The 27,350-nt window shown below is 39.9% G+C and overlaps 3 protein-coding genes across 3 annotated transcripts in view; all 3 read right to left on the reverse strand.

Moving 5' to 3' along the window:
• Positions 1 to 200: 200 nt before the first annotated feature.
• Positions 201 to 6,678, reverse strand: LOC146310400 (potassium channel subfamily K member 17-like). The gene is made up of 5 exons (XM_084742509.1): positions 6,093 to 6,678; positions 3,361 to 3,475; positions 1,977 to 2,143; positions 1,708 to 1,876; positions 201 to 557 (listed from the first exon to the last, which is right to left on the reverse strand). Exons 1-5 carry the CDS (start codon positions 6,306 to 6,308, stop codon positions 307 to 309), a joined length of 918 nt encoding a protein of 305 aa, XP_084598635.1. The 5' UTR covers positions 6,309 to 6,678; the 3' UTR covers positions 201 to 306.
• A 2,414-nt stretch (positions 6,679 to 9,092) lies between these two features.
• On the reverse strand, positions 9,093 to 14,211 carry LOC146310401 (potassium channel, subfamily K, member 16-like). Its single transcript, XM_084742508.1, has 5 exons — positions 12,824 to 14,211; positions 12,262 to 12,376; positions 12,015 to 12,181; positions 9,672 to 9,840; positions 9,093 to 9,498 (listed from the first exon to the last, which is right to left on the reverse strand). Exons 1-5 carry the CDS (start codon positions 13,034 to 13,036, stop codon positions 9,290 to 9,292), a joined length of 873 nt encoding a protein of 290 aa, XP_084598634.1. The 5' UTR covers positions 13,037 to 14,211; the 3' UTR covers positions 9,093 to 9,289.
• Positions 14,212 to 18,308: 4,097 nt separating this feature from the next.
• kif6 (kinesin family member 6) overlaps positions 18,309 to 27,350 on the reverse strand; it is an 86,023-nt gene continuing 76,981 nt past the window's right edge. Inside the window, exons 18-23 of the mRNA XM_084742504.1 lie at positions 27,100 to 27,235; positions 24,720 to 24,808; positions 22,659 to 22,790; positions 22,506 to 22,595; positions 21,293 to 21,402; positions 18,309 to 18,868 (exon numbers count right to left, since the gene is read on the reverse strand). Of these exons, the coding sequence (XP_084598630.1) occupies positions 18,855 to 18,868; positions 21,293 to 21,402; positions 22,506 to 22,595; positions 22,659 to 22,790; positions 24,720 to 24,808; positions 27,100 to 27,235 (571 nt within the window). The 3' untranslated portion in view covers positions 18,309 to 18,854. The remainder of the gene's footprint in view (positions 18,869 to 21,292; positions 21,403 to 22,505; positions 22,596 to 22,658; positions 22,791 to 24,719; positions 24,809 to 27,099; positions 27,236 to 27,350) is intronic.

Raw genomic sequence — 27,350 nt, forward strand, 5'->3', positions numbered from 1 at the left:
CAGTCCAAAGAGCAACAGACAGACTGACCACTGACCCCCTGACAGATATATGGGCCGAAGTAGGTGTTGACCAAGCTTTTAACCTCAACTGACCTTTTTTTTTTTTTTAACCAGGTAGTTTAACGGGCACGGACAAACAAACAGCATGTGGGTGTCGCCTGCTGTCAACAAACAAACCTGACTCAACAAAAATGAGTTAAGGACAAAAGGATCAAAACCAACAAACAACAATCACAGACACACATCCTGCCGATCTACAGACATCATTCTACAACTTATTCACCTCACTGAATCTTCAGTAGCACGTCACTGAGTTACTGGAGTCTTCTTGATCTCATCCTCCTCCTCCACCTGTGTGTCGGGGGTGTCTCCCTCTGCACTGCCAGACTCCCCCGCCTGCCTCTTTCCTCCCCACCACTGTTTGAAGTGGGTGTTGAGCCGCTCCAGGATGTCGATGGAGTGATTGATGAGCAGGGCCAGCCAGGCCAGGCCGAAGAAGATCCACGAGGCCATGAGGACGCTGTACCACTCTGGGTAATCTCTGTCTGGATTACTATCTGTGAAACAAAGACTCAGTTAATAAATACAAGGCAAAGTACAGAAGCATTGAGGTGAAAAAAAATCTGGTGATCCATTTTTTCTAAGTCTGATCTGAACAAACAGGTGACACCTGAGGTCTCCATGGGGGAGAGACGGATGTATAAATTGGGTCCAACAGGCGAAACCGGATGTTGTTTTGAAATGGACATGGACTCATATTCTTTTCATATACAATTCCATATGTTACAAACTCTGTCTTAAATATTGTATTTCTTGTGATGATCTGTTCTGTGCATGTGACATCTGTTGCACGTCTGTCCATCCTAGGAGGAAGATCCCTCCTCCATGGCTCTCCCAGAGGTTTCTTCCATTTTTTTCCCTTTAAAAAGGGTTTTTGGGGAGTTTTTCTTTACTCTTTAAGGGATAATGCATACTGTACAGATTGTAAAGCCACCTGAAGCAAACAAATAGTGATTTTTGGCTACACAAATAAAATTTGACTTGACTTGAAATGGAGAAACTGGCTTGACTGAAATTAGTTAAGGAATCAAACAAAATCAAAACTTCAATTTCTTAATGATCCCTTTAGAATCGTAATTTTGGAACAAGTTCTACTTTGGAACAGGTCCTTCATATCCAAGAACAAATGAAAAAAAGGTTTTTCCAGGATAATATTTCTCATTTATTTTTTCCATCAGTGAAAAGCGGTGTAAAAAAAGTTTTTGCAGGTAATTTTCTTTTGTCACGTGATGTTGTTTGTTTGTTGTATTACTCATTTTGGCAACAAGAGGCTAAAGTGCACCGTAACCTCATGTTCTAAATAGGACTAAAAGCTTCTGTGTTTTCCTCCAGGTGTGTTTAAATGTACCCATGGAGTCTAAACACAAGGTACGTATATTCTGTTATAAAGTTATATAACATTACTGGCATGTATTTCTCTCTATTTCCCACTTGTTCTTAAGTCATGCAAAAGATGCTGGAGAGAAAACAATGGATCACCAGATATTTTTTTGTCATTTGAATCTTATGGATTCCATAAAGAAAATGCAAAAAGCAACAGAGGAAAGCAACTTAAATACAGGGAAATTAAAAAGTAAATAGTAACTCAGGACCACACTGTGCAGACAATCCACATCCTGCAGTGTTATTCCTGGTGGAGATGATTACCTGCCACAAAGTCTCCAAAGCCGATGGTGCTGAGTGTGATGAAGCAGTAGTAGATGGCCTGGGAGTAGGTCCAGCCCTCATGCAGTTGGAACACGATCATGGGCACGACAAAGAAGAGAACCGCTCCTGACAGGTAAGACACCAGGTGGACAAAAAAGCGGGTACACCTCTGCAGAGAGATGTGGGTGGGAGAAGTGCAGAATAATTTTTTCCTTTCCTTTCATCCTGCAGTGAGCTTAAACATGCTTTATTATTACACTAGTCCTCACCCTTCGCCCAGTCTTCCCCTCGAGGAAGTCAGAGATGTTCCTCTCTATCACGAGCATGTACTTGCCCACCCTGTTGAGCACCACCATGTTGAGCGGGATGCCAAACAGTGCGAAGAACACACAGAAGATCTGCCCAGCAGTGGTGCTGGGACTGATGTTCCCATAACCTGCAAAACTGTAACTGTTAGCATCTGATCTCACTGTGGTGGAAGCAGGGGAAGAACTTTATCACTGGTTTAATTCATATTTCATTTCAGCTACCACTAAATAAATACTAATATTGATAAATAATACATGAGATGAGCTGCCTCACTCTGGAGAGCTGCAAATCTAAACGAATCTAAATGAACTGACTTAATTAAAGAATAGATTAAATGTGACTAAACTCTATTAAACATAGATTTAGAGGAATATATTCATTATGTTTGGGACAAATATGCTGAAGGTCCCAGTGTTTATTGATAATAGGTCAATGAGTCTTTATTCAGGGTTAATTATCATAATAAATCCTGTCCTCTAAGGCAGTGTTTCTCAGCCCTGGTCTTCAGAGGACACTGTCCTGCATGTTTTAGATGTTTCTCTGCTCCAACACACCTGATTCACATGATCAGCTCGTCAACAAGCCTCTGCAGAAACCTGACAACAACCTGATCATTTGAATCAGGTGTGTTGGAGCAGAAACATCTAAAACATGCAGGACAGTGTCTCTGAGGACCAGGGCTGAGAAACACTGATCTAAGGACTTTAACAAAATAATCTACAACAAAAAATCCCCAAACAAAACAAAGAAAAAAGCAAAACAAACAAACAACAAAAAGAAAACATAAAAATATGGGTAGTTGACCTGGTTAACAACCTGATACTGTGATTGTGTTATTGATTAACAGGACTCTCTTGAGTTGAAGGGGTGTTCATAAGACTGACATGACACCTGTCATGGACATGAAGGAGTCTTTATGAATGTTTATGACTGTTATTAAGTGTCATGTGGTCAAATGTGGTGTCATTTTTTACTACAAAGTTGACATCCTTTGAGATGTCTATGATAACTTGACATTAACCAAGACAACGTCTTCATGACAAGACAGCCATGTCTTTGCTATGACAACTTAACATTAACCAAAACAGTATAACCATAAAGATGCCATAGCAGGCCTAATTGTCAAACTTAAAGAAACTATTCAGCTTTATGCATTAACATTACATTGACTGTTTTGTCGTCTTGGATAATGTCAAGTTGTCATAACAAAGAAATCTCAAACAGTGTCAAGTTTGCATTATGTAACCGACATGAACATTCACAAAGACTCCTTCTTGTTAATAACAGGTGTCATGTCATGTTCATGACACGTTTTTCAAATGAAGTGTTACTGTTAAATCTAACCTATAGTCGTGACCACAGTTGCAGAAAACACAGCTGAGCTGGTGAATTTCCAGAAGCCGTCTGTAGTGAAGTTGCCTTTCAGACTCAGGCCCGCCTTGGACGCTTCTTGAATGAGCTGAAACAAAGACAAAAATGCTGAAGCTCGATGCTGTATTCCATGAAGTTGGGTCAGATTTTTATGACTCTGTTATGTAACTCCTGTATGTATTGACCCAAAACTCATTTGGGTACTTGAGGCCTTTTAGGTCAACAGGGTACAGTTATGACATGACATAGAGAAGACTCCTCTCAGCACTGTGTCAGGAGGTCTGTTACATAAAAGTCTTGACTTCATCACCAGTGTGGGAAATTCTTTCAAATGTAATACATAACAGTGTGAGACCTGAGGCCTTGTTATCTAAGTCGTGATGCAACATATCTTCATCCCAAACATGCTTATTAATCTAAGTTATGTTGCTCTATTTAAAAAAAACAGACTGAATGTATTTCACTTTTAACACATTGCAAATATAAGGAGTTTCTGTCAGACTCTTGCTCACATCATCTGGCAGCATTATTAACAATCTTTCTTCCTTTTCTTTTCTGGCGTGCAACATAACATGCTTTTCTCCAGAATGAATTTCAATGTCAAAAAAAAATCTCTTCCAAGGAAAAGGAGAAGATTGCACGATTTGGCTGCTGTGTAAATCAAGTCGGGGCAGGACACTCGGGCAGCGCAGTGTGTGCAGTGCTGAGAGGCTGGACAAGCTGGTATTTGCATGAATGAAACTGCCTCTTTGCCACATAGACACGATCATTGACATTTCAAATCAGGCCGGCTGTTTTCCGGCCACAATTTCTACATTTTTTGGTTTTTCATTATGACCTAGAAGTGATTACAGATGGTCCTCAGTTGCTTGGAACTGCTGTCAGTGGCAGATTGTGTTATTGTTCCTGTGCCATTACTGTTGAACTCTACTGTGTTTGATTACTTGAGTGATTAAATGGAAGTGAAGATAAAAACATGGCAAGCATTTACCTGCTAAACACGAGTCTTACATGTATTAAAACTCAGTAAAAGTGGCTGTTTTTGGCCACCATGGAATATTGACATAATGGCTTGGACAGTTTAAAGGTATTGTGGTATTGGCAGGGTTTTAATGGGACACTCCAAAATAAAAATCAAAAATGCTTATTTTTCCCCTGGCCTGTAGTCCTGTTTATTCATCTTGAGTGTTCTGGTGTGAGTTGCAGAGTTTTTGACAGAGATGTCTATGTTCTCTCCAATATAATGAGACTAAGTAGCACTCAAAGCACCAAAAAAATAAATTTGAAGAATGCAAAACCAGTGTCTCTTTCCAAAAATCATGTCATGGTTACTTAAGAAAATCCACAGACCTTGTTGTAGGCAGTTTCATGTAGGAACTACTTTCTTTCTAGTGGACAGAAAAATAGTTCTGGTAAATTCTACTGCAGAAAGTGAAGTGAAGTAGTTCTACATTAAAGTGGGGTGTATTTTGGGTTTAGTCCTGATGATAAAACTGAGCCAGCAACGTAGTGCAATAAGCAGCAGAGGAGTCAATGTGTCACTGTAGTTAAGCAGCGGTGAGAAAGCGAGTGGCAGAAAGTGACAACAAAATCTGTGTTGCGTGGAGGAAAAGGGAGCGGTGGGCTTGTCACTCTGGCAGAAAATATACAGTGTAGATTTGAATTTGTCAACAAATAAATGTTGCAGCTTCTCAGACATTTCTGCACATTTTTCATTTCAAAATGCCTTTTCCAGACTCAAATTTCCAGATTTTTTAGACATTTAATATTTGAGTACAAACAGATAGATGTTTCTTATGTGAAGAAATCGTTTTAAAATCAAACTGTTAAGATGTGTGTTACACTCTGATTACGTATGATTTATTATGTTGCCAGATAATTGCCTGGAGATGACTATGTATGTTGGAGATGTCCAATGATTTTACACAAAAGTGCATTTTCTCATCCTGGCCGTTCGGTCCACACCTACGCAGAAAGTTAGACGTTCCACTGTCAAACAACTCTGCCCAAACAGGAAGTCAGCTAACCAGCGCTATACTGTATCATATTCACCTTAATATATTGAATAAATAATATTATTGTTCTTCACATACTTTTTAGTCTCTTCCATAAATAATGTGATAAATTAGTTAAATTATATTTTTTTTTTCTGGCATCTGTGCAGCCTTGTTTATTTACTGTGTTCAGGGAAACAACAATGAAACCAGCCATAAATGTCCGCCTTCCTCACTTACGTTAGAATTAACTTGATCTTAATGTCAATGTAAGGAGAATGGTAATTCAGAGGACCTGCAAAATCAGTGTGTGGGGATACTGGATAAAAATTTGTGTTGTTTTGCCTTTTTCACTTTCTTTTACCGCTATTGCACTTGTTGTTTGGTGAATGTATGTATCAATGTATCAACTTTATGCTACAGTGGTTGTATAAGAGTATTGAAAAATGTTTATAAAATGCACATTTTATGAAAATGGAGGACAGCATCATTGTTATTAGTGTGTGAAAGAAGCAGGGTTGTGGTCCAGATGTAAATTCAGTGGTCCTAAAATCGACAGCTGTGATTTTCCTTCCTGGTAAAAGAAAATCAGTGTGAGTGTAAAACATGGACACTCTAATAATGTGGCCTGTTTTTCTGTTTTAAAAGAAGGGCTGAGGATTTTATTTCCTGAACCTGCTTCTTCTGATGTGCCGTGTTTGTGTGCCTCACCTGAGCCACCGCCTCCAGGCCGTCTTGGTTCAGACAGGTGTACGTCGTGAGCAGCTTCTTCTTCTTTGACAGTAACAGACTGATGTCCTTCTGTCCCAGATCTCCCTCCAGCTTCCAGAAAACCACCCCACCGATCAGCACGTAGGTCACGTAAACCACCCCAAGCATGAGGATGGAGGGAACCCGCGCCAAGTTAAACATCTCCTTTATCCCCATCTCGGCTTCCCGGTAGGACTCTGGGATCCAGACAAGCTCAGCGTCTCAACCTCTGCAGCAAGGAGTGAGGGTTTACCTTCGTGGCTTCTCGTCTTTCCAGACATTGCAGGCAAATGAACCTCCACCTGCACTGTTTGAATCACTCCGATGGCCTGTCATGCAAATCCAGTGGAACAAGATGAGAAGACGGAGAGACGGCAGCACAGGTTGGGTTGGAGTTAATGAATGTGAGGAAGGCCACATGTTTTGAGTGTCTGTCCACTGTGAGGTCAGGGTTAGACAGATTCACGGTGTTTGCTTCGTCACGGCAGGAGCCAGTTCAAGACCAGTTACAGTTCAGTAGTTTGTATGTGGTTTCTAGAGGCACTGCTCATCTATAGGGCAGAATAAAAAACTTAATACTGCACTCCACTAGTCCACAAAGCAAAGAGTTTACACATTATGTATCTGTTTCACTTATCTCTGCGTTTGATTCCTCAGATCTCATACCTGAGAAAAATAAAGTAACTGAGAGGAAATACTTTGTTACTGTACAGGTATCTGTACTTCACTTGAGTATTTATTTTTCTAACAGCTTTTACTAGTTCCTACATTTACACATGAAAATCTATACTTTCTACCCCCACTTTTTCTTATATTTTTAAAATTTGTCTTGTTACTTTAGTTTTAATGCATTTGAGGGGAGTTATTGAATATTTGTATGTTGCATCGTGTGCTGCCTTATCAATGTAACTATTGATTTCAACCTAAATTGATAAAGACGCAATGAAAATGAAACAAGATGAAAAAACACAATATGACCTAACAAGAGGAAAACACAAAAAAGAATATAAAAAAGACTTAACAAGATGAAAAACTATCTTAAAGAAAAAAATTGTTTAAAAGATGTAACGAAAAGAACAGAAAAAACAAGACATAACATGACAAAAATGACAAATGATATAAGACGAGAACGATGTAAAAGACACAAAGTCGTTAAGAGTCAAAAACAATGTAACAAGACGAAAACAACTTAAAAGACATAAGATAAAAACAACGTGACAAAGCAAAAATGACACAAAAGACAACATGATGAAAACAACAAAACAAGACAAAAACAACTTAAAAGACATAAAATAAAAACAATGTAAGAAGACAAAAACAGTGTAAAGGACAGTAAGATGAAAACAAGGTATATAAAATGTGACAGGCAGAAGCTCTTCTCCTGTATTGCCGCTGCTGCTTGTCTGGGATCAGTCGTTGGCGCTCTCAGGTCACTTCACATCAGCATCTTGATTAATGGGTTTGTTTAAGATAACCCTCCGCGCTCAATGTACCAGAGTTTACCATCAGTACACAAAGGCAGATGTGGACTCACATGATCACACAAACACATTAAACATGCGCGCACACATGCAGATAGTGACTTAACATTCTAATAATGCAGCAGACTAACAAACAACAACAACAACAACAACAAGTACATAAACAAGAGAAGGAAAACAACAATTCTGCCTGTTGTCTGAGGAGGAGGAGAAACATTACAGGATCCTACATGAGGCAAAACATGATTAAACATATTTTCATATTTTCCATATTTATAAAATTCTGGACTTGAGTGAAAGATAAAAATAAACATCCCTCACTTTTACTTCTAGTCACAGACTTGAGGCTTTTGCACACTTGACCAACTATCCTGTATCCAGTCAAAGCAAGCTTTCACATCCTTGATGGAATTTCACTCAGTGATATTTCAGCTTTTATTTTTTCAGTTTGACTTTGCTGAGGGTTCGCGTCCGACATCCGACCGTGCGTTGTTGATGACGTCACAACCAAAACATTCAACATGGCAGATTTTATATGATAAAAGGAAAGAAACTACAGAAACAACTATTTCAAAGACAACGTAACACAAACATTTGCTGAAAATGTCTTTGTTTAAACTTCAAAGTGAGCTTCAGGTCAGCACACGGTCATGCGATATTTTTTAGAAGCTTTACAAAGTATTTGCAAAATTGCTTCATGCTCGATGTGAATAGCCAGGTCTGTTGATATCTGCCCCAGAATTATTTGCAATTTTGTGCCATTTATTTGCATTGCTGTTGGTGTGTTAAGGCCTTCAGAAGCAAGAATGGAATTAGTAATTTATCAAAACTCTGTTCTCCTAAAACGCTGTTAAATTCTGTCTTTTCAGTTGGTTCTGAGTGGTCCACCGTCTGCACGTCTCATTGTGGTCCTACATACTTCTTCTTCTTATGTTTTCTCTGATGGACTTTGTCTACCAGCAGCAAAGATTTGTTCCTCTTTGTTTGGTTTTCTTTTTATTTCCAACGTCCTGTTATTTATTCTCCATTTATGTAAGATTATTTGGTTATTTTTAATTCCCCATGTTAATGTTAAAGATTACACATTTTAAAACATGTAAATAATGTTTTTGCACTCAGTTTTAAAAAAAGGATTTTTATGAATAAAACAAAATAAGGAATATGTGGGTTATATCCTTGTTTTTAATTGGCTACTCCTACTTTGAGCATACATGTGATTAATCACATGATCACTTGTAAGTGGATCCCAAAGGTTACTAGTTTTCTCTAGTGTCTATAGGAGTAGATCACTTTATAAATGTGTTATTATTCTCAAGTTGGCTCTTCAGAGAATTCTTAAGTGTATTTCTCAGTTAATTTAGACAAATACAGGCCCTTCTCTTCTGTACTGACTCTGGATTTACTGAGGTAGAATCAAACAAAACCTGTCATGTCTGTCCAGCCTGGTGTATAAATATATCAAACCACGTCATGACAAGATGAAACATACTTAGAAATCAAAGCATTTAAAGAAGGAATAAATACACTTCATCTTACAAAAACAGTTTTTTTTGCTAATAGATAAAAAGCTGCTACATCTGTTTTCTTACTGTGCAGTTTATCACAACATGTAATATTCAGTAGGTAGTTTAATGACTGTTTTCTGTACATGTTGATAGTCCCGTCTACAGTCCACGGTCAGACCTTTGACGTGTCCTCTAGTTTACTGGATGACACGTCCTCGTCCTCGTCTTGTTTCTTAAAGCCTGGGTGAGTCAGAGTAATCAAATGCTCCATTATTCTGCCTCCCATGTTGAGGATGAGAGCAAGCCAAGCCAAGGCGAAGATGATCCATATACCTGCCAGGCTGCGGTACAGAGAGATGTACTCCTTGTCTGGGTCAGTCCCTGTAAGAGTCAACATTAACTTGTTAGATCAAGGTCACTCGTATTTACTTGTTTAATATGTTAGATATTTAAAATTTGAACACAGTAACATTTTGAAAGCATTAGAAGGTGTCTAACAGGTGACTGATGCAGCTTTTCCATCACATTAGCGCTTGTTTGCCGTCTCTACTCACCCACCACATAATCCCCAAAACCAATGGTGCTGAGGGTAATGAAGGCGAAATAGAAGCCCTCGCCGTACGTCCAGCCTTCTACGTGACTGAAGAGGAGAGGAGGGACGACCAGAAACAGCAGGCTGCCCGAGATGAAGAACAAGCTCACTGCCAGAGCCTCAACTGTTTGCTGGGAAACAAACACAGAAAAACTCAATTAGGATGAGACCCATGGACATGGCAGAGTGCCAACTGCCTTCCTTGGCATATCTTATAGGTTTGATCACGACAGTAGGTGTCCTCAGGCCATGGGCCCCTTAACTGACAGAGAGACAGAGGCGGGACCCCCAACTACATATATTGTATTGAATATTTTTCTCTTGTTTGCTCATGGCTAATGTAAAATAATGTGATGTTAACTTCACTCTCATTTTCGTCAGTGTTTTCTGAGGTGGAGGGTTTGTCAGAGTCTTTGCATGGGAAGTTAAAAAACGATCCAGTGTGCCTCGCAGACTGTCTGTACAGCTGATTGGCCAATATGCTGCAATAATACATAGCCAACAAGTTTGCTGTTAGGACTAGGTGCTGCACAGCGATTTGAGGGATTACACAAGGATTCATGGGAGGTCTTTTGTCAATGTCGTGTAAATTAAATGCTTTTTGTTGTTGATTTTTACAAGTAGGCTGATTTACCTTTGCTAATAATAAGTTGGATTCATGCCAGTGTGTATTTTCTGACAAAATTGATTATAATTGAAAATGAAAAAGCTAAAATGACCATAAGTTTGTCCAGAAACCATATCTCAGATGTTTTGGTAGCAAGTGGCAGATGTTGGACCAAATTATTGTTTTGTAAGTCAGAAACAAGTCCCAAGTTCAGACTGATGAGTCCCAAGTCAAATCCCAAATCAAGACTAACAAGTCCCAAGTCAACTCTCATTGATTTAAGTTACTTAGCTGTTAAGCTAATGTTAGATAAGCATCAGATTGCTAGTCTGACTCAGCAGATGTGGACTGTGGGTAACCTGCCAACTGCTATCTCCATTATCAAAATCCCCATTGCTACAGGAAACAACAACAACCTCTGAGCGAGCAACCTACATACTGAATATGGCAAGTTATCACCTGGATGTTAAAGATATGAAGGTAAAAAAAAGCTAGCAGCTGTTACCTTTTCTTTCAAATTTTCCATCAAAAGAAATACTGGAGTGATGGCCCTCATTTCCCATCGTGCCTGAACTGAGCTGTCTGTTAAGTTCGCTGCTTTATGTTCTAAAATGCAAACTTCTTACTAGTGTTTGACTTGTTCTGCTCAAAACATGGCAGCCTAACTGTCATTTTGGTTCTGGTTTATAGTTTAAGACATTAACGAGGTGACTGTTACAATCCTTGACCCCAACTATATTTCATGTCCCCTGTGTTGAACGTCATGAAAAGACTGTCATTACAGAGAACTGTCTCTTATTCTGTGCTGCCTGTGACTATTTGAGGACATTTGGTAAACGTTGTACTTTAGCAATTAGTGACCCAATACCCCATTTTGGGTTGTGACACTAAGCTTGGAAAACACTGGTATGAGGTATCAATTATTTCCAAGTCAAAAGGCTCGAGTCTAAATGAAGTTGTGAGTCATTTGTGTTGAATGTTTGTGTTTTCTAAACACATTATACATGTTGGAAAATAGCTGCTGAAAACAAGTGAAAAGACTGAAAACTATGTAGCGCTGACATGTGGAGTTCGACTGGACTATTTTTCACAATTTCTGTGTTCAGGATTTTATAGATGGACCTGAAATGTGCCGGAGCCATGGTCCCCCAACACTATATAAGCCACGAACAGAGACACATAAACCGACACATGAATGACACCGCCCCCCTCCCCACCCTCCCTCAGGATCAGTTACAAATGTACTCAGTCAGTCCAAATCAAGCCAGCAGTTCAGTTCAGCTCACTTCAGTTCCAACAACCAGACACAGAAGAAAAAAAAATACCATCCTGTCACCGTCCTCTGGCTCTGGTGGCTCAAACATATCAGGACATGTCCGGTAAAGCTGCTATACTGAGCGTCCATGTTTCAGATTTTGAGACCTAATTTTATATACTTGGTCATCTTTGATCATCCGAATTCGGCTGGGTGGTTAATAACACGTTTCTGTGGTGTGATAAACTCAGAACATGCATTTATTGTTGCTTTAGAGTGTCTTTAAAGTCCAAGTCGATTTGCACGTCTTTTTGATTTTGTCACATTTGTCACACAAAGTTTTCAATTTTGTTACTTGAGTCTAATGAATCCAAGTCATGTGACTGAGTCTATACCTCTGGCAAACAGTCCACCAAAAGTCATCAATTCTGTGGCGTCAGTACCTTGTGAGGAACAACTGAGACCATCCCCTTCTCCAGTCGACCCAGGTGGCTGGTCAGACACTTCCCCAGCTGTTTGAGGAAGGCCAGGTTCAGTGGGATCCCACAAAGTGCGTAAAACACACAAAACACCTGACCAGATACAGTGCTGGGGGAGAGGTTTCCGTAGCCTGCGAACAAGATAATGATTTGTCACCATCTCATTAAATCAGACAGTTCAAATTAGTTATGAACATGTAAAGGTGCTCACCTATAGTTGTGACTACTGTGCCTGCAAAAAAGAAGGAGCTGCAGAAATCCCAGTTACTGGGGTTTGTTGAGTTTCCTGAAGGATTCACTCCGTTTTCCCAGGCATCCAAAATCACCTACAAACAAAAAAAGGTCAGCTGCTTGTACATTCAGACATTTAAACAAGGAAACTGACAAATTCACTTATTAATCATGTTGGTAAATATTTCGGACACTCATCGATTTATTAGGCCACGTTACTGTAATACAATTTATTGCTATGTACTTAACCTAATCATAAAATTGATTCTGATTTCTCTGTCACTCAGTATTAACGAGCCGTATTCACCATATTTACTCTGATTAAATATGTACATACTTGTATACAGCTAGAGGCCTTTAGTCAATCATCACTACCTTCTTATAGGCCATGGATGTTTGCATTTCAACAAATTCAGCTTGATATGACCAAATCAAGATTATTCTTACATGATAAACTGTGCATACTGTTACATTTTGAGAACTTTCCATTGCACTCATGAAACACAAATTCCTTGAAGAACGTGAAGAAAGTGAAGGAAAACCTGAACAAACTTCTCCAAGGCCGGCCCGTCCAGGCAGGTGTAATTGGCCAAAAAATTCAGCTTCTCCAGTTGGAAGTGGTTTCGGTTGCTGCTCTCTGCGTCTCGCTCCAGCATCTGGAAAATGACGGCCCCGACCAGCAGGTATGTGAAATGAGCCACAGCCAAAAGTACCGTCCAGCTCAGTTTGACCGGGACCAGCTGGAACCTCGCCATCAACCTCCTCCGGCACCGTAACGGACAACAACACTGACGTTCAATCTCGGAAAAGAGGTGGATCGCCTCAGAAAAGACTAACAGTCAAAGTCTATAGATCTCATGAGTAGTTCCCCAAAGAGAGCGTCCATTACTGCTGACTGTGGCATTCTGCTCCAAAGGAGAGAAAAGGAAACGGGGACAACAATGTATTTAAAGTAAATGAGAGAGTTTTCCTGAAGCCAGTTTGAAATCACAGCAACATCAAGAAAAGTCTGTGTTTGGTAAAGCTGTAACTTAGGGTAACTGATAACCACCCAAAGGTAAAACATCTCAACTCGATGCTTTCACTCTGATTGGTCAGAGCACCGTAGATGCTGGGTGTTGATTTATGGGTTGCTTGGGTTACAATCAAACCCCTCCTCTCCATTAGCGCGACATCTGGACACACATGCACACTTTCAGCTGTTTCCACTAATAAGGAAGCGGTGGCAGCATCTTGTCAGCGGAACAAAAGTTAATATTTGACCTGCTGTTGGTCGTTGGAGTGCTGATGCCAGAGTCTTTCTGCACTGTGGGGACTAATTTAACAAAAAAAGATGTAACTCAACCACTAACTGTTGGATTCCTGAATCAACATACTCTGAAGAAATTGCTGTTGAAATAATAATGACTGGTGCCATAACTTGAGTCGTGTCAAGGGAGATAAATTGCTTTAATTAAGTATGGACACTTCAAAATGTCATGAGGCTGAAAGCTCAAAAGTCTGCTAGAACAATCACCAGACGTTCTCCACATGTTCAGGAGCCAGGCATGTTTATGGTCAGATGGAGGGGAAGGAGATGACATTTTGGAGAGGTGTAGAGAGCACTACTTGATTGTGGGCCATAAACCAAAAAGCTGAACAAAGTCTCATGAGAGAACCTAATGGAGCTCTATGGCTGTGGTGTTTATAAAGCCGGCATGATAAAAATACCTGTGAGGATGTAAGGAAAGCATCAAGTTTAGAGCAAATGTTCAGTCCTTCTCTGGTAGGCTGATGTCTCAAAGTCTGCCTGCTAAAAAAAGAACTTTCCAAACTTGCAGTTAGGTGGATGTAACTAACAGTGTTGTAAGAGCGTGGTTAAAAAAACATTAAGAGCAGTGTTTCCCAACCCTGGTCCATGGAACTGTAGATATGTACATAGAGGCTCATTGTGTGCTTCAGCTCGTTGCTGTATTATGTCGACGTTGTAGCCGCTTTCGTTAAGTCAACACTGACCTGTGAACAAATACATGTAAACGAGGGAACAGTTTTTTTCTGGATAAAAAGAACTCTTTTTTTCTTTTCAAGTCTGTTCATTGGATTTTTTTAAGAACAGGTATTGCGCACATTACAAAGGCAGCACAAAGTGACACGATAAGGTAATGTCCATTTAAGACCAAGAACCAGGAGTCAAAAAGAAATACAATTCAAATAAAATAAGTGGCGATCAAAAAACTGAAAATTAAATAGTTTGCATATTGTAAATAATTAGTAAATAAAGGAAAAAAGAAAAAAGGACAAAACAAACAAAAAACCTAGAAGTGGCACAAGGTATACAAGTCAGTTCACTTCTGTTGGGTTGACGGCAATTTGTCCAGATTTTCAGGAAAACATTTTCCTTGATGTCAAGTTTGTACTGAAGACCTTTCATTTGAAATACATTTCCAAACTCTCTCAGCCACTGGTGGAAGGTGGGTCTAGAGTCAGATTTCCATTGTTGTAGGTGTTTTGCTGGCAGTGTGCAGAGTGAGATGGCCTGAAAAACATCAAGCAGTTCTCACTTTTACTTAAAGCCTTTGATATATAATGAAATATGAGAGAGCAGAAGGTGTGGAGCCGGTGGACAAATGGACCTGTATCCTGTTTACACGAATCACACAAGCTGGAGACATGAGGATCTACAGCGTGAGCTTTGATATCTCTTAATAATTTTTTATCTTAGATAAAAAGCACAATGACGTTTATTTTTCAACTGATCTAAATGAGCGCAGTTGAGTTCATGAGCTACGTAGAGTAAACTAATAAAAACAAATGATATTGTACATTTTATCCAGAGAAAAACGCTGGTCTTCTGTTTACATGGATTTGTTCGCAGGTCAGTCTTGACCTAAAGAAAAAACCCACTGCCCTTGATGTTTCTCTCCTCCAACAAACCTGATTCAAATGATCAGGTCGTTGTCAGGAGTCTGCAGAGGCTTGATGACGAGCTGATCATGTGAATCAGGTGTGTTGGAGCAGAAACATCTCAAACATGCAGAGCAGTGAGCTCTGAAGACCAGGGCTGAGAAACACTGCCTTCAACTACAGCAGTGCATCATATTCTGCAAGATTATTATATGTTTTCTGTGTTTTTTTTAGAGAAAATGTGTATATATATTGTACATCACAGAATAACCTAATGTATATATATTATTTATGAGCCAAATCACTCAGCCCTATAAACAGAAACATTTTATTTGTTTTTACAATTCAGAACTTTAACAATGTTTGGTTGATTATGAATACATATACAGTATATTATGACTATATATGTGCCTAACACAGGTTAATATGAACCACAATCAACTGGATTATTAAACACAAAGTTAACATTTGGAATTTGACAACAGAATTGCTGTAAAATGAAAATACTGAGCTACGTGTCGTGCCATCTTGAGAACACTCCCAGTATTAAAAGAAACACAACACCAGCTCTGGAATTACAAACTTAAGTAGCTACCACTGCTATTTAGTGGGAGATGGAAACATGAGCTTCATGTTTATTTCTGTTGCATCAATTTTGACAATTAAAAAGATTTTTAAATCCTCTCATTTCATGATGTGCCTGAGAGAAATAACAGATAACATGAGTTGACTGAAGAAGGCTCTTTCTCCAAGGCAGCTCTGGCCAGATGCAAATTGTGCAGCTGCTTGTCATATGTCAAACAAATCAAGGCAAAGCCATGCAAACAGGCTGCTGCAGTGTTCACAGGCTGTCTTCTGTTTGTGAGGTGTGTAGAGTGATGGCTCTGAGATGACTGGATGAACACCAGCTGTTGCTGATTGATAAAGTGAACATCAGAAGCACCGCGACAGTCGGATAAAACTGATCTGCTGTCTGATTAGATGGAATTAGTATTCTTGCAGTGAAGTGTACAGCCCAAAGCTAATATTCAGTTTAATGTATCTTAGTCTGACTGATGTTCTGTACACTGAAGTGTTACATTAAGTATTACCACAACTGTAAGCATCGAAAATGATCATTCAGTCCAATGCTCAATAATCAATACTGCATGCAAAGAATCGTTTGTAACCCTATTTGAATTTCAAATCCTGTATCTCGAGGAAGCTGTTTCCCTGCCCTGTGCATGCTGGGATAGGGCTCCACCTTCCTTGCGTCTCTGAACAGCAGTGAGCACAGAAGGATATTTCAAGGACCAGATGATCCATTAGTAAAACCGTTGCACAATAATTGAGTTTGCTCAGCTCATTTGCTTATAGCATCTCAAATACTGTACAACACTTCAATCTACGGTTTCATATTTCAAGGAGATCTTTGAGACGCAGTCACCTCAGGCTTCAGAATGTAAACTCAGTTGAATCTGCAGTGGATCTATAGGTGTAATGTGGAATAACTTTGACTGCTAATGAACCGCTTTTCCGGTATTATAGATGACGCAACCAAATGTCTTAGTTGTCCCTGTACCCTTCATGGCTGAAGTTTGTGAAGAATCACTTAAGGAAGTCTATTTTCCTGCGTCATTTTCCAGTTGAATTCCATAGGAAAATTAGCCACAGCAACCCCCCATACTGCAACTGCTATTTGCAAAGGATTAATTGTAAAGGAGGAGCTAAAAGACAGAGTGTGACCAGCAACTTCTACAACAATGTTAAGTTATACTGAGTGTCAATTTCATGGCAACAGCTCCCCACATATCACTGCTTCCTAACTAGAAGCAATGCAGACGAAGGAGCGCTCCATACCTCAGTGAACAGGTTAAGCAAAATCGTTTTTTTTTGGTCAAAATCAACACCAACATCCTTGAAGACAAGAGACCAAGTAATGAAACAGGGAAGCAGCACATTTGATACGATCCACAGCAGCAGTTTTACAGAAATATCCTCAAAAAGAATAAGGTTCAGAAGGAAAACAGGGAGCTGCTGGAAGTTCAAAGCAAGTAAACTGTTATCTGAAAATAAAGAAAGAAGGCTGACTAAGGAGAATTACATTAGTTATGAATAAATAACTAAACTCTGCAGAGGGAGAAATCACAAGCTGCGTTGCTCGTATTAAATATATATATTATAATATTATTTGGACCTTTTCATGGCTGGAATTGAACCCCGGTCACTGCAGAGGTCTCACAGCTTCAGCACTCGGGGTACACGCTCCAACACCTGAACCACCAGCACACCCCAAACTTTCCTTATCCTTATATTATCTAAATTAATAATATATTACCTGATGTGTTGGACAGAATTAGAAACACTGATTTTCAGTGGCCTGGTGGCTCGGTTGGTGGAGTGTGCACCCCATATGTGGGGGCTGTGGGTTTGACTCCCGCCTGCAGCCCCCCGCTGCATGTTGTTGCCCCAGTCTCTCCTTCTTTCCTGTCATATCTTCAGCTGCCCTGTCAAATTAAATACATAAATAGCAGAAAAACACTAAATAAAAACAGTTTTTCCAAACAGTGTATCTATTCTATCATAAGTCAACTACAAATTGTCTTCTAGTCATTATAATTATAAGGGTTCTGCTCCTTGAGGAGGTGAATATGATTATTTGCTATTTGTAGCCTCACTCCAATATTGCAATCTAGCATCATAAGAGGACAAAATATCTTCCTCAAATTTAGAAAGATGAGAGGGAGAGATTGAATGCACATCATGAGCTGTGTTTGACCACATTTTTGATGTGAAGCAGCCTGCAGATCTAACGTGTAACCCCCGAGAGAAATTTTCATCATACACTAGAGGTCTTCGGTTGGTGTTCAGCATAAATGAAGATATCAGATGCCAGAGATCTCAATAATGGAAAAACCTGCTGAACAACAGTCTGAAGTAATGACTTGTGTGAAACAATGACAGAGGAGCCACAGAAACAATATTTCTCAAACTTGGCTTCTATAGGTCATCTGGAAATGTGTTGGGTTTAGGTTTTGGCAGTTTTCAGAAGACTGCATGCTTCATTTCACTGGTTACGGTTCCCACTGACATCCTCTTTGTATGGTCTGACAGGGACGGTATCCCATAAACCACTGTGGCATATTGTTATAACTTTGGTTGTCAACAATTTGTCTTTATTCAACTTTATTTTTGATTCGATATTTTATACAATTAAATAAAACACATTGCTTTTTTACGTCAGAAATATTCCAGACAGAGATATGAGGTGCATTTGTCGTTGTGCATGTCAACATCTCATGTGACCCTTTCAAAAGTCAAATCAAACACACTGGAGCCGACTGGTTTCCCGTTGTCCGCTCCGTCCTCTGATATCTTGAGACAACATTTGTTCAGATCAAACAGCGTGGGCTGTGATTTATACTGCTGCCCATTAGATCACGTAATGTCCAGTCAACAAGCATGTATGCATGTAAAGACCAGGAGACAGGATGCGTGGCTTGTGTTCGGCAGAGGCGTCTTTTTGTGACAGATCTACTATGTTTTGGACCCAGTGTAGATAAGTGTCTTCACACATCTTCACTGTCAGTCCATCTATGATGTCTAATACAGGATTTTAGGATCAGTCTATCACCTGACAGACGTGGAGGATGTACAAACCGTCAGATCACGTCTCTTCAGGCCTCGATGGTTCATCAGAGCTTTGTGTTGTTACTGAGGTCCACCTGAAACACATTACAACAACACAAGGCAGATCAGAGATCCAGCTGATAAGTATTTTTAGAAATAAGCAAGAAAAGCTTCAGTAACACTTTCTATCAGCTGTAATTCATTATAAAACATACTTATATTTAAATTTTCATACTTCTGTTTTTTGGTATTCTAGCACTGCGTCTATTCATTTTTTATGGAAAAATAGGCATTTTATTTTTAACAGCTTCAATGTGATGTGATCCTGTGACTCCAAATCAATGCTGAATTATATTACTACAGACAGACCTCTTTTTATTGGATTTTAGTCTTTATTTTATCTTATATTAATATGTTAATAGAAAAATTAGCATTCTTTTCAATAGCTTCCATGTATCATAATTTTGACTTTAACTACAAAAACAACCTCCACTCTGAGATTGTGCTCTTTCTTTTTGCCAGGTTCCCTACACTTCCCAGCATGCACTTGTGGCTTCAAAGCTGTTTTGATAGGAGAGACAGCACCACGTAGGGGTTACCAAACAACCAAGGAGAGGGGCTTTCCTGTCAAAACACAGGCGCTATCCAGCTCGGTGGTGCCAAGGTAAAGAGGCATGAAGAGAGGAAAGACAAGAAAAGAAAAAGAGAGAAAGAAAGAAAGAAAGAAAGAAAAAGAAAGAGGGGTGTTTTTCTGTCTGCTGTCTCTGCTCATTTGGCCATCGTTCTCTCTGTTCACATGACCTCAGCCGTTCTGGATATCTAGTGGCAAACCACAAGACAGCCAAGTCCACTTTACTGTCTGCCAAAGAAAGCAGCTACACAAGGGTCAAAGGAGAGCAGAGAGTGTGTGCACCAGAGAGAAAAACCACGTTAGAGCAGAAGATGAGTGGCTGTAGAGAAAAAGTGAGGCGGCTCAGGGGGTGAGAGTGTTTTTGTGAAAAATCCGTCTGAATTATGGGATCTTGAACAAACCAGACATTCTCTACTCATCATGCTCTACAGCAAGAGAGACCTGAAGTGAATCTGAATCACTCTCAGCTCATAACTGACAGCTTATCGAGTGCTATTGCTTTTCTATTTGAGATTATTTCTGGGGCATTTTTGTCTTCACTGGACAGATTGATGGCTGAGAGGCAGACAGGAAATGTGGGGAAGAGGGAGGGGAGTATGAAACATGAAACAAAGATCCTGGCTGGACTTGAACCAGCAGCGGTGCAGTTATGTGGCACGTACAGTATTCACTCGGCTGACAAGTTTTATATCTTACGGGTAGAGTGATGAATACGCATGAAAGACAACTGTTAAAAGGTTAAAACAAGATATTCATGGTCACACAAACTTTGCTGTAAGGTGAAGTGCTGCATCAAACCACCAGGGGGCAGCATTGAATGCAAAATGCATTCAAGTACAATTTTTACATTTTGAAAGCCAATATCGTACTTTTTATCATTTCTAATCACTTTGCAGGTTCAAGTTATTACTACACATAATGAAAAACCAATACATTATAATTAATTAAACTACCCAACAGCATATAAAGTAAATTAAATCAGCTCCACCATTCAAGCTACAACATTACTGTACTGACGGTTGTATATTAACAGGGTTGGGAGGGTCACTTTAAAAATGTACTCTGATACAATTACTAATTACTTGTTATAAAATGTAGTCAGTAATGTAATCCAAGTATCACAATATTAAACTAAGAAATCTTGATTACTTTCAGTTACTTTTGGATTACTTCAAAAGAAGATATGGTGGAGATGTTTAACTTAATGTAGTGTTTGAGGGCTGCAATTAACAATTATTTTCATCATTGATTAACTGGTCAGTTAGTTTCTCAAAAAAGCAATTAGTTGTTTGTCCATGAAATGTCAGAAAATGGTGAAAAAAGGTGGTCAAAGCTCAAGATGACGTCCTCAAATGTCCTGTTTAAGCCACAAGTCAAACATATTCAGTTTACTGTCAGACAGGAGTAAATAAACCAGAAAATATTCTGAAATCAGAGAATTTTGACTTTTTTTAAAATTAAAAAATGACTCAAAATGATTAATAAATTATCCAAATAGATGCAGATTAATTTAATAGTTGATTATTTATAGACTGCAGCTCTAAGTGTTTTATGAATTGGCAACTGTATGTGCACCGTGCATGGTAGGATATTCTTTATTTTAAAATTGTAATCCCACTGTATCTGTTCTGAGTACATCCTTTATATCTGTAACTGTATGGAATACAGTTACCTTTTTGGTATCCACATGATGTATCCCATTACATGCAATCTGTTACTCCCCAGCCTACATATTAATGTATCACTAATTATAATCATTATAATACAGTACTATAATATACATGATTCTGAAAATGGCAGGACGTACACAGTAATATCTGACACTGTGGTACTGCTGCTTTTACTTAAGTAAAAGATCTGAATCCTCCTTCTACCACGGGTGTTTTACCTGTCCTGTCGAGGAGCTTCTGTCTGGCTCTGATAAAGGCCAGGATGTCAGCATCAGCCTGCTGGTCTCCTGTCAGGGGGATTGACGAGTGCTTGGAGGTGGACAGGGCCCTGAAATGGTCATATGTTTAATGTGGCATGATAGTATCATCTTAAAAAGACAAAAAAGGGCTTTATATTGCTTTAACTTACAGAAATTACTTTACTTTGTATGTGTGTGTGTGTGTGTGTGTGTGTGTGTATTGTGGAGGGGGACATAAGCTTTAAAGCCCCTCACCCTGACTATTCTGAACACCACCGCTGTAAAATGTTTCATCTGTACTTGTTCCAAAAGCTTAAAGGAAAGCAGCTAAAACCTTAACAGGTACCAGCTCCTCGTATCATGAAGCCTCTGTGTGAAACAATAGCATCTCTGTGCCACGAGTGGCTGCTGGAGATGAAAAAAAGCATATATGTTATGCTCTGAGTGTTTTACTGTGGTTGTAAAAAGGTAGTTTGAGCAGCAGCGTTCGAGCGAGACCCCGGCTCTTTGATTTGTTAATAGAGTTTGGAGACATTACTTCACAAAGAAATAAAAATTTATGGCCATGTTCATAAGAGCAGAGAAAACATGGCACAGCTATAAAATGTGCAGGTCCAGGCTGTATGTATAGACTGAGGAGCTACTGCAAACACGGAGGATATTCTACTGAACTGTTTGCATTTGTGCAGACACGGTTCTTAAACTACAAAATTAATTTATCAATTGAATTGTTGGTCTTGGTGAATAAAAACAGCAATGATGTGAAAAGTTTGAACTTAGATATTGTGGGTGACATGTTTTCAGATACCTTGCCTAATGATGAGGGATAGGGGACCTGTAAAATGATTTATTTTTGAACTGTAGCTTGTCCAATGTGCTGTTAGACAGAGGAAGACCTGGAGAGCTACAAACATGATTCAGTCCCATTCAATTCAATTTTTTTTTTCATTTGTAATCATCTTAGGTTTGGGGCTCACAACATAACATGCAAACACAACATAAACATACACCTGTGAAAGACTCACATAAAATGCATTAAAACAAACAATTCCATAAATAAATAAGTGCAGATGTACAAAAATGCATGATGAATTTATGAGCTATATTTTCATGACAAACTAAATCTGCTGTTTTTGTTTTTTTTCTAAGCCACTTATTAATATCTAACTTGCTGAACTTGGCCTCCATGTACCTCCACTCAGATGGAAGAGTGAAGTCAGTCCCCCTCCTATCCAGGGACTCATCCTGCCACGCTGGGACAGCTGTCAGGGGAGGTACGCTTCTGAAGTAAAAGAATTACAATTTTATGACAAAGATGACACAGTGCAGTGTAATCCAGCAGTACTTTATAGGAAACAAATAAGAGATTAAGTGAAGCGAGTCTGACCTGAGATCCTGAACAGAGGTGGTGGATGTGTTTGGATGTGGGTCTGAGCCTACTGGAGAGTCTCTCACAGTGCTGCTCACTGCAGGCACACTGTGTATAACAAGTTAGGAGAGACTTTAATCAAGATCATTACACCATAATCCCTCACATTATCTGTAACTTGATCCATATGTGCAATACAGAATAATGTTCATATGAAAACCATATGGTGGGTCTGCAGCAGGTACTGACTGTATCTGTATCTGTGTCTGTATTCGATGTCATTCTCTGTTTGTTTCATGTTTGCTTGTGACCACAAGAGGGAGCAACAATGCAAAGAAGTCTGCAGACATTTAAGGGGTTCAGGAATTACCAAGTTAAATTTAAGACTTGTTAAGACCTTTTTATTACCACATAATTTCATTTTAATATAATTTAGTACCTGCTTTATGATCATACCTGCCAAAGTATGAAAGTGATTGACTGATTGATTGATTTTATTTGTGGATTATTGGACACAGAAATAAAGAAATCCAAAGGAAAATAACTTAAAAGTGAAAACACTTATTCCCTACATGATCCCAAGATGTGAAAAGACAAACGCAAAGACACAAAAACACATGACCACATTTTAAGAAATAAAAAATTAAAACAAAATGAAATGTCATTGCAGAAATCATTATAAATCTGTTACCTTGTTCAATAAAGAAGTTCTAACCTGACTTCTGTGATCCCTTCTCTAAAACCTGATGTGTAGTGGAGGGCTGCTTCACATCAGTCTTCTTTTCTCGGCACAGTATTATGTGTGCTTACATAAACATCCACCTGTCAGTCAGGCTTCATCTTTCAGTAATGCAGGGCTCAAGCAATTCATTTGTTAGCTAGCAATGGTGTATCTTTGGTCGAACCTTGTTGAGAACATCATGGTTACAGACCCGCTCGATAGAATTTATTCACTTTGGGGCGACTGATATCTGTGACAGCAAACGATGCACAAGGCAGTTTACAGTGTATTACTTCAGTTAACTACATGGAGCAAACGATGAGCTCACTAGTCAACGTTACTGTACAAAAAGCACAATTTCATAATTTTTGCAAATGGTGACCAGTTTTCCATGTAAAAAAAAAGACAACAACAAAAACCCCATAAAAAGCCTCCACACTGCTCATCTGGTGTAACACAAGTCTCAACATCATTCACACCATTGTTTTAGCCTGAATCTTCACCGTAGATCCTGAGCTTAGAGCCACATTCACATGCGTGTACACACCGTCTGAACTGGGTGTGTGTGGTGTGATGGTGTGTGCGCAAGTGAGCAGCATGTCAGGGCTTTGGGACACTTGGATTACACCTGACGAGCAGTATAGAGAAAACTGGTCACCATTCACTTCAACTGTTTGGGAGATTTTGAAACTCCAGCAGTGTTTTGTGAACCAAAAAAACTAAACCTGACCTTCGATCAGCATGAGGGTGAGTAGATAATGACTGAAATTTCATTTTTGGGTGAACCATCCCTTTAAGACCTTTCATGACCTGTAGATCCCCTGATGTATTCTGAGTGGAGAGGATGGCCAGTGTGTTCACAGCCTGGACAAATACTGTGGTCCTGGTTTCTGTGAATGTGCCATACACACATCTGACATGCCAGACTTGTGGCAGACATGGGACGTCAAATACCAACTGTGTCATTGCTAAATGGCTAATTATATTGAAGCAAACAGACACAATGACATTACCTTCGAACATTTGTTCAATATTTGTTCCGTGGAAACAAGCGCCGAGGTGCAGGTTGTTGGCCATTAATCAAGTGTTATTCAAGCACAGATGGTGAGAGGATAAAAATGAACGGAGTGGAAATGAGTCAGTAAGGGGAATTTGCTTTTCCTTGTAACCTGGCTGTTTTTTTTGTATGTAACCAACTCAGCAGAGACTCAACATGAATGCTTAATTACATGACCACTGCATCTTTTAATAGCTACATTTATATCTCATTCATATAAGGATGGAAGGACAGACATCAGTCAGAAAATGTGTCTCACCGAAATCCAGGAGTGCCAGGTGAAGATGGCTGCAAGGTTCCGTTTGGCGACTGTGTATGACATCTGGCTGCAGCCTCTGCCTCAGATTCCTGTAGGCACAATTCTAGAGAATTTATTGAATATTCCAGGGAAACTCAGCAGAAACAACATTTCACTCTGTTGACGTAGATGACGGTAAAACACAACGTGGCTAAATATCAGAAGACCTCGGGTACTGTGTGTCCTCTGCATCATACCACTCACTCACGGTTAAATCAGCTACATGTGTACTATTTTCCAACAACAGAGCAATAAATGTTCGAACAAAGCTGTTGGATAAAAGTATCCTGGCAGGGAAAACGGCCAGTTTCCTGCTTTGGAAGACCAAAACTGCACACGTAAGGCCTGTCTCTCAGACTTCCTCTTCTTTCCATGTGTCATTCAGTGATAAATTTCCAACCCTTGCTCAGATGTGAGTGAGATATCTCTCTTCATTCATAAGATCAAAACCCAAGATTAGAAGCCAGCCGTGTCTGCTGGTCAGATGTTCTGCTTAACATCGTCTGAGTGGTTGGTTTCCGAAATGTGCGCAACAGCCATCAAGGCCGAGCAGAGTGTGTGAGACAACAGACTGCAAGTCAGCGTTATTCATAATCTCAGAATTTTCAGCTCTTCTCCCTCCACAGGATTTCGCAAACGTTGTTTTTGTTTTTACTGGACAGAGATTAAGCGAACATGTTAACACTTTTTGTTTGCCCGTTTCACGTTCACTGAGGTTCAAATTTATCACCTTGTCCCTCGTGGATTGCGTCAGAAAGCGGATCAGAACTTGTCTGGGGTGTTGGTCTGCGTTCGGCATTGGTGTCAGCTGTCGATGCACCCTCTCAAGCAATTTGTTATTTATCTGGCAGACACCCTCTCAATCTCAAACCCCGTCCATTTCAACACCGAGTCCCTCAGTTATAATCCTCTGAACACAATCAGGCAGCGTCCCATTAGTACCATACGCCTCTTTCAAACCCACCAGTCTGACATTGTTCCGCCTGCTGTGGTTGATCACGGCTCCTGCTGTTGTTCACTAGCCGCACTGAGGTCTCCTCCAGGTGGACAATACGAGCCTCCGCCTCCCCTGCACAGCCTGCACAGCCGTCACGGTCGTTTTCAACTCCGCCATTGTTTGTTTTATTGTAGAAACATCAGCTGAAACACTCTGCAGCACTCTAGTTAAAAGCAAGTATATTTCCAGCCTTACTCATTTTACTCACTTCTGAAAACGTTTTCTCAAGATTATGGGACTGTTTCTGAGTGGCGGGGGCTGGGCAGCCTGTGTCGTCATCTTCATGTGACGGACCTGTCAGTGTAGGCATGCCGCTCGGATTCTTAAAGTATTTCAAAGTCGCCATTCTTCCTCCCTTTGTTTCCACATAAAATTTATGCCCTGACAGTTGAAACATTTGTGGTGAGCAGACAATTATTTAGAATCACGTGTTGTTGAGTATAAAAAGTTCAAATTAACTTGTGCGGGGCGACGAGTGAGTATCTGTTTATGAGTCACAAGAAGCTCTTAGTAATCTTTTCTAAGAAGTCCATGTTTAACTGTTAAACTGAGCAATTTGTTATTTATCTGGCAGACTTAGACCATTAAGTTAACAAAATAAAGTGACAAATACTGCCCCAAAAAATCGCCAAAAAACCACAACTGGGAATGGATTCATCTCATCCCCAACAGGTGAATCCTATTAGCTTCCTGCACTGGTACTCCTGCTCTGTCTCCAAACAGGGGGGCGCCATCTACTGTCAGTAATTTACTGAGTATAGAGAAGGATTTCACACTTAAGAAAAATCTGAATTATCCCTTTACATATTTAAAAATGCACACAAAATTCTTATTTAGGACCAAAATAAACACATTTGTTATCCCCCACTGTGTTACCAAGAAACATCATGAACATATTGTCCTTGTTTGGAGTCTAACTGCTGTATTGATGCTGTTGCTGTGTTGCCTCTAAGCTGCTCTCCAGGCTCTAGTTTGGGTCTCATGGAACACTGTGCAAATGTGTTTCCGTGTATTTGCCTCCTACATATCCTCCCACCTGGGCCCATTCAGCATGATGCAGAACAGAGGCTGCGAGGGTCACACTGGTGCCGTAAAAGCCTCCGTAGTCCGAGACACATGCATATCGACTTGCGCACACACACTAATGTGTCTGTAGAGGCCAACACTCAGAAAACACACAAAAGCAAACAGCCATAAATATGGAGACAAAATTGAACTGACAATCCTCCCTGTCTAATGTCACAAACATGTCCTCGTCACACTAGCTTTGTCATTTTGTCATGCTTACAGCAGCTTTATGTGGTGTTGTCATGTAGATAGGTGGAGAAAAGTAAGGTCAGTCACCTGCACGCTGGAAGCCTCCTGGTTCCACCACTTCTGGAAGTCCCTCTGGAGCTTCACCTTCGCCCTCTCCAGCAACAGCTGCAGGTGCTCAATCTCTGTCCGCAACGCTTTCAGACGGCCAAAGGTGCTCTTGTAACTGACGGGACATATTATCGGCACCAAATTCATCTTTTGTCCACGTTACACAGCGTCCGCTGTGACCAATCAATCCGAACAGGGTCTCGGGAGAAACTACGAAAACATTTGGTGCA

Source organism: Lutjanus erythropterus, chromosome 18, assembly GCF_056507025.1.
Source record: "Lutjanus erythropterus isolate fLutEry1 chromosome 18, fLutEry1.hap2, whole genome shotgun sequence".
In the NCBI taxonomy this organism is placed as follows: Eukaryota; Metazoa; Chordata; class Actinopteri; order Lutjaniformes; family Lutjanidae; genus Lutjanus; species Lutjanus erythropterus.

Bases quoted from the DNA above. Each gene is read 5' to 3' on its own strand.
- LOC146310400 (XM_084742509.1), bottom strand. From the start codon at position 6,308: ATGGGGATAAAGGAGATGTTTAACTTGGCGCGGGTTCCCTCCATCCTC. The intron at 3,476-6,092 runs GTGAGGCACACA...TCTTTGTTTCAG, and splicing joins GCCTGGAGGCGGTGGCTCAG to CTCATTCAAGAAGCGTCCAA. The intron at 558-1,707 runs GTAATCATCTCC...TTTGTTTCACAG, and splicing joins CTTTGGAGACTTTGTGGCAG to ATAGTAATCCAGACAGAGAT.
- LOC146310401 (XM_084742508.1), bottom strand. From the start codon at position 13,036: ATGGCGAGGTTCCAGCTGGTCCCGGTCAAACTGAGCTGGACGGTACTT. The intron at 12,182-12,261 runs GTGAGCACCTTT...TCTTGTTCGCAG, and splicing joins CACAGTAGTCACAACTATAG to GCTACGGAAACCTCTCCCCC. The intron at 9,841-12,014 runs GTACTGACGCCA...TTTGTTTCCCAG, and splicing joins TCTCAGTTGTTCCTCACAAG to CAAACAGTTGAGGCTCTGGC.